Source organism: Euphorbia lathyris, chromosome 1, assembly GCF_963576675.1.
Source record: "Euphorbia lathyris chromosome 1, ddEupLath1.1, whole genome shotgun sequence".
Lineage (NCBI taxonomy): Eukaryota > Viridiplantae > Streptophyta > Magnoliopsida > Malpighiales > Euphorbiaceae > Euphorbia > Euphorbia lathyris.
In genome coordinates, this window is record NC_088910.1 from 22,803,377 (window position 1) to 22,810,270 (window position 6,894).

At 34.3% G+C, this 6,894-nt stretch overlaps 1 protein-coding gene across 2 annotated transcripts; it reads right to left on the bottom strand.

Annotated features, from left to right (window-relative positions):
• Window positions 1-786: 786 nt before the first annotated feature.
• Window positions 787-6,509, bottom strand: LOC136224817 (uncharacterized). Of its 2 annotated transcripts, XM_066013251.1 has the most exons (5): window positions 6,048-6,508; window positions 2,584-2,845; window positions 2,130-2,197; window positions 1,177-1,270; window positions 787-1,113 (listed from the first exon to the last, which is right to left on the bottom strand). In XM_066013251.1, exons 1-5 carry the CDS (start codon window positions 6,180-6,182, stop codon window positions 956-958), a joined length of 717 nt encoding a protein of 238 aa, XP_065869323.1. In that variant the 5' UTR covers window positions 6,183-6,508; the 3' UTR covers window positions 787-955. The 2 variants fall into 2 exon arrangements, with proteins under 2 accessions (XP_065869323.1, XP_065869319.1); XM_066013247.1 differs by having other exon boundaries at window positions 787-1,270; window positions 6,048-6,509.
• Window positions 6,510-6,894: the final 385 nt, after the last annotated feature.

The window sequence follows — 6,894 nt, forward strand, 5'->3', positions numbered from 1 at the left end:
TTCAAATAAAATGATTTTTAATTTTATATTATTGAAAATTAGAAAAACCGGTTTAACTTTTATTTAATTATCACTTCAATTTACGCCTAAGATATTCAGTATATTACGAACAAAATTATAATTTTTTTTGTTAAAATACTATATATAAGTTAACCACAATTTTTTTTTTTTTTTTTTTGCCAAACTCACTAAAATATTCACGTTACAAAAAATATACAAAAGAGTTTCAATTTATTGACAAATTTGCTTGGCTTGTCCAATTTGACAATTAAATTACAGCCAAACCTATCTTTTCAATAGCACATAGCTAAAATTGATTTTTCTTGAAAATGTTAGGATTAAATTTACATCATTTCATACATTAAAGCTTCATATACATTTCGCTTGAGCTGTTAAGATTAAATTTGGTCATTATCCCTATTGCTTTGTCAGTGTGGGACAAAATAAAGGTGGACAAAATAAAGGTACTATGGTTACTTTGTTTTTGACAAAGTAAGCATTACTTTGTTTTTTTTTACCATTGGATGATGAGATAGAAAATTAATCCAATGATGGAAAAAAACAAAATCGTCATCCAATGGTAGAAAAAAACAGAATAATAGTTACTTTGTTAACAACAAAGTATAACCATAGTATATATAGAAGTGAATTTGTGCCTATATTGGTGAGGAGAATGTATAAGATACGCCACACTTACTCAGAGAACGAGAACCCCCAGTGAGTGGTCGACAAAGGATCCAGGGCCCTTTAAGCTTCAATCATAACATATGGAGGAGAAAATAGCACTTGAGAACGTAGAATCCTTTGCACACTTTGATGAAAATATTCAGTTTTCAAAGTAAATGAACATTTTACAGTGATAAGGAATAGCAGTGATAGACAGTTGTGTGTTCCCAATAACAGTCCCCAATGGTACAAATTGCTTTTAGCATAGTTACTTCCATGCAATGCTTCCTCATGTTTCGTGCCGTGAATTCTGCTGCGCTGGTTGTTCCGAATCCCAGTGACGTGAATTCTGCCGGGAAAGTGTTTCTGGTACTTGGTCCTGTTGCTGCCGAAGAAGTGTATCTTCATCCTGATCATCCGCTTCTGTGCTGCTAGATGGTTTGGCACCTGAAGCAATAAGGCTTTTAAACCAAGTTGATTGGAATCTAGGGCTTCCTCTATTTGAATTACCTGGTGAATCAGGAGAAGACCCATTACCAACACCGATAAGAAACCGATATGCGACTTTGCTAGCTGATACAATCTCTGCCTTGGCTTGTCTAAACTGCATTATATTCATCCAAATACCAACACATGTTTATCACACTGAGTAACAAAGCCATTTAAGAATCGACAGTCATCAGAAATTTTAATCTGTTATAGAAAGCTATCTTCCAAGTTCATATATTGGGTGCATTCTGAAATGGGCTGTAGACAGTACTATAAAAATTGGGTAAGTTACACCCATGCCAATGAAGTTTACCCATTTTAACATTGTGGCCACTGAACTTTACACTTTTTAACACCAGTGGCCACTCAACTTTAACTAACTCCTCAAATGAGGACATTTACCATGAAACCACATTTTTTATTATCCAAAATCACCTTTTTTGGAGCTTTCTATCTCTAAAAATTCACTCTCTCTCCTAACCAAACAACCCCTAAATGACCTCAAAACGAAAATTTTCAAGAATTAAAAAGTTTCTTATAATATCATTAACTCTTCGAATTTTTTATTTTGAGACTGTCAACGGTTGTTTTGAGGCGTTGAGTGGCCACGAGTGTTAAAAAGTGTAAAGTTCAATGGCCACAATGTTAAAATGGTTAAAGTTCAGTGGCCATGGGTGTACTTTACCCTATAAAAATTTGAAAAAAATGCATGCACCAAACAATGTGCTTCAAGCTCCATACGCAAGGTACAATCTTGTACTTGTATTTTTTAAAATAATAGGAAGATGGATGGACTGCATATTTGATAAGCATAAATATTCTATATGTTCGATGCCTTTTCAAAGCATTATATACTCTATATCATCAGAAAGAGAGTTCAAGAACAACAACGCAAGTGTTAATGAAGAAATGTGAGAGCAATGGATGCTAACGGATGACATGCTAATATAACAAGGAATAGTACAACATCTTACCCGAAAGGCTGTATTTCCGGCAACTTCTAAGGCTGCATCACCAGCATTGGCAAAACGATTAACCCAAGCTGTTGAAGGAATCATAAGAATATGCAGCCAACAGATTAACAAGATTGTCAGCATCACATGTTATTTACTAAGCAGAATAACAATACAAAGTTAAAAAGAGGGGAAAAAAACACTCGAAGCTCATTGCCCGCAAATGAAAAATATTGTTTTTAATAAAGCATGTCAATTTGCACTGCAGTCTGCAGGTGCAAACCAGCCATATTTCAGGCTGGAACAGATTGACCTGAAATCAACCTGAAGCAAAAAGCACAATACATATATTTGAATACATATATATATATATATCACACATGAATAGCTGACCTATTCATCCCAAAGGTTAAAAGGGTAAGAAATCCTGTATGAAAAAAGCTACTGGAGTACATTACTTCAAGAAAGTGCCCACCTGGAAGTTTCGGGACATCAAGTCTATCGCAAAACTCATCACAGAAGTGATTGCAGTTCTTCGCAAGCAAGTCATATGCACATCCAGGCCATTCCCTACTCAGTTCCCGCAATATCTGATTCACTTTAAAGATAGAAAAGTTTGTTTTCCCTAGTACAACACTCTCTCGGTAAGTGTACATTGGGTTCTTTCCAGATGGGCAAGAAAACACTCCAGTTCCTTGTTCACAAAACCCAAAAGACCATTCATCTTCTCCATAAACCTATAATACATGTCAAACAAATTTATTAGAGACTACATACATTTCCATGCAGCACATATTAATGATACAAAATTGAAATTACAAAGAAATATAAAGCAAGAAAATGCATTTCAACAGAAAAGGTAAAAACTCATAATGCAGCAAAATAGAGAAAGGAAAAATACTTAACATGACAAAGTAGAGAGAGGTATATGGATAAAATCAAATAGATTAACGTTAAAGTAAAAAACAAGAAAGTATGAGTTACAGGGGACCAAGCACAAATTAGTTGCTTTCTCCAACATTTCAAAACTATAATATTTCTTCTTATTTTTTATCCCATCTAAATCAAGAGTTGAGGGTGACCTTAAAATGCAGGGCAGGGCATAAGTTGGACAGGGGTACTTGCGTTGTTGCTTATTGGTAATGTCCATCTTAAAACCCTAGTTTTTCCCAATTGATCAATATCACAAAACTGCAAAGGGTACATGAATCCTTAGGCACTATTCACCCATAAATAGAAAATATTAAAGATGGGGGACAGAAAAAATTCAAATATTACAAAGGAAAAATTCCTTGCCTTTGTCTTACCTAATGACATTTTTTCCAAATTGACATGTGAAATCAGCAAGCAAGATCTGCTTATGCTCAAATTAAAATAAAAATTATAGCAAGTACGAAGTTTGAACTATGCTGTCTATAATTTACCTCCATTACACAAAATGAAACGAAATCTCACTTTGATTGGTAATCCAGGTATATAAAAAACAGAGAGCTATTGGTTGAGTTGATGGGAAAAACCAAGGAAACTTATAGTGATGGTAAGAAGTGGCTGCTAATAAGAAAAACTGTTGTACAATACACAAAACCATGTAATACAAAGATCAAAATTGATAAAACCATGTGATCCAAAGATCAACATGGACCCACATAGTAGACACTAGAGAGCACTCCTATTTCAAGATCTCATTTCATAGCTCTGACCTTTGAACCAGAGCCACATTGGAAGTCCTGGTGTCTGATAGCTCCATGTTTGGTTCATAAAACCATAACTTATTAACTTGATCTGAATTAAGCTAGAACTGTTGTTAGAATCGTAGGATTCGTGATTCGAATTGTACAATTTGAGTCGAGTCGGCTCCATTTCGAGCCAACTCTATAGGTAGAATCAGAAATCATCAAGAATCAGTGGTGAATCGGACGACTTGGTGGTGAATCGTCCGATTCTACGGATTCATGCATTAAGAGAAAAAAACTGGCAGCAATTAAGAGTTTTGGAATCTGTACCATAGTTGACAAAAGCGAAGGCACAGTAAGGCGCTAAGGGGTCCTAGAGCCTAGTCTCAAGGCGCAATGCAAGGAGCGCGCCTGAGGAACACGAGGCGCAGAAATAAAAATAAAAATATACTCTTTTACTAGTTAAAGCATAAACCAAAAAACACACTTATGACCACGCAAACAAAACAAAACCACATAAAAACATAATACTAAATCATAAATGTCAAAAACACAAGTTAAGTTCATACTTCAATATAGAGACATTAACATATACTTAACGTCTTAACCTAAATACCTAACAAATGCTACTAAAGTAATAACCATTCATTGTCACTTGATATTCTTCTGTGCATCTGTCGTAGTTTTTGTTTGAGTGGAGTTGGGGAGACTCTTCTTTACGTGACTACTCTTAATCCCTCTCTGGTCTTTCTATATTTAATTATGTGCCTTGATATTCTTATTTAGATCAAGGGTTAAGATTAATCTTATTTAAATTAGCTTAGTGGTTGAGAATAGTCAAACATTTGTTTTGCATGAGCCTTTTAAACAGGGCCCCAATTTCTGCAATCAAGGCTCACTACCTTGAGCCTTGAGTGAGGGGCACCTTTAACAACTATGATTTGTACAGTTCAATTAAAGGCAGGATTCAGGAATGACTTTTGGTTCGCCACATACAACCAATAAGGATTAAACTAAATGAATAAAAAATTCAAAGAAAATCAATAATTCAAATTCAAAGTAAATAACAATAAAACTTTTGTGAGTTGTTGTGACTTTTCAAATTACAATTACATACATACAAATACAACGACCCTTTGCATAATAAATCAACAGATTAATTTCATAATTTCATCGGAACTTTCTTCTTTTCTTTCCAAACCAGTCTTCTTTCTTTTCCATGGTGGAGCACTTACACTTTCATCTTCAACCAAGTTCTAACCTCATCAACATATTAATTCCATAATTCTATTGATGATGATTTGTGAATTAGTTTTATTTAGGATTGCATTACATATGAATTTGAATTTTAAATACTTTTAAGTTCAACATGGTAAACATTTTTTTTATAATATTAAGATTTGAACCGAATCTTATTCGATTCGAGTCACGATTTACAAAATGAGAATTTCGATACGATTTGACAACTATGCCATCAGGTCATATATAGAAAATGAATTAGCTGATGAGCTGGTCAACTGTTTTCCTCTATATATGGACTTGCACTCTTTTCTTTCAAGACTAACATGGCTCACTGCTAATGCTATCATGGAAAACAAACTATCAAGTAATGGAGGTACTAGGAAGAGAGAAGACGCTTCTCTTCACTTTTGAAACGGTAATTAGAAAGCTCACTGGCACAGACAGCTTTGCAATCCTTGTCAGAAAGAATAGCAGTAGATTTACTGCAAGTCTAGAACGCACTTTTTAGAACAATTCAGTTAACAATTTCCATGCTGGCAAATATTCTAGCAAAAGAGACGCTTGACTTCCTGAACAATGATTTAAAAGCACTAGATGAAAAACATAAAAAGGCCCATAATCCTCTCGTAGAAACCCAATGCTTCCATTAAAAACTAGAACACATTCAAAATTTCCACCTATGGGGCCCTGTACTGTTCCTTTCAATTGACTATAAAACTCTATACAAAAATCAAATGCATAACGAGTCAAAAGTAAAAATCATAAATCTAACCTCCAGCAGCAAAATATTTAAATAACTGCTACGATAAACGAACAGGGATGTACAAAGGTTTCACATGCATCTAAGTATCAGTATGGAACTCCAATTTAACCAATTGTCACAGTGAGTGGCGAAAAGAGGATTAAGAAAACCTAGATCTCCTTCAAAGTGACTCCATTCTACAGTTACAGCAACAAATCAAGAGATACAGGCGCTGAATTACATAAAGTTATACAGAAATGAGAATATACAAAGGGAAATGACCTGAACGGCGCTATGAAAGATGCCGCCGATGCCAATACCGTCCTTGAAGATCTTGTTGATTTGCATAATAGTGTTGTTCGTCTTCTCCGATCCACTATTCGTCACATCGTATATATGCAATATCACATCCGCCATCCTTATCAATAAATCCCTAACCCTAACTTCAAACTTAATATCGTCTTCTCTATAACCTCTCTTTCTGCAGTCTCCGATTCACAAGAAAACTTGTCACTCTCTTCTCTCTCTCTCTCTATAATTCCTCCTTCCCACACTGTTCAATCCAAAGACAGAAAGAATTTCCCCTTTCTTCTTTGGCGTCTCAGTGGGATTTCATTTGAATGTGAAGAGAAGAAGACTATAATGGCCGGAATTTCTTCTTCAGAGTTTTTAGATCTTTCTTTATTTTTTCAAGGTTTCCTTTTTATTTTCTTGAGTTTGAGTTTTTTTCTTTTGTACTACTAATTAACTATTCGGATTGCTTTAGCATCTTTCTCTTTTCATTTCATGGTAATTATTATTATTATTATTATTTTAATAAAAATAACTAAATTTTTTCTTTACATTTTTCCATCAAGGCAAAAAAAAAAAAAAACATCATAGGTCTATTCGTCTTTTACATATTTACATATTTATTTATTTATTTTTGAATCGTAACACGAACTTTATTAATAAATGGGAGCTTGCTGCTTACAAATTACATCTCCAAACCAGACAGGCAAACTTGTTGACACAAACCCATTAGCATTAGATCGAGAACGCCTAGTAATTAAGTGGGTGGCCTCGTTTGCTAAACGAGAAACAAATAGGATAGAATAGTCTCGGTGATCTTTTAGAATTTTTTTACAAT

Excerpts from the sequence above, each read along its gene's own strand:
- LOC136224817 (XM_066013247.1), bottom strand. The coding sequence starts at position 6,182 with ATGGCGGATGTGATATTGCATATATACGATGTGACGAATAGTGGATCG. Across the intron at positions 2,846-6,047 it reads TCTTTCATAGCGCCGTTCAG|GTTTATGGAGAAGATGAATG; the intron begins GTCATTTCCCTT and ends CATGTATTATAG. Across the intron at positions 1,271-2,129 it reads CCGGAAATACAGCCTTTCGG|TTTAGACAAGCCAAGGCAGA; the intron begins GTAAGATGTTGT and ends AATATAATGCAG.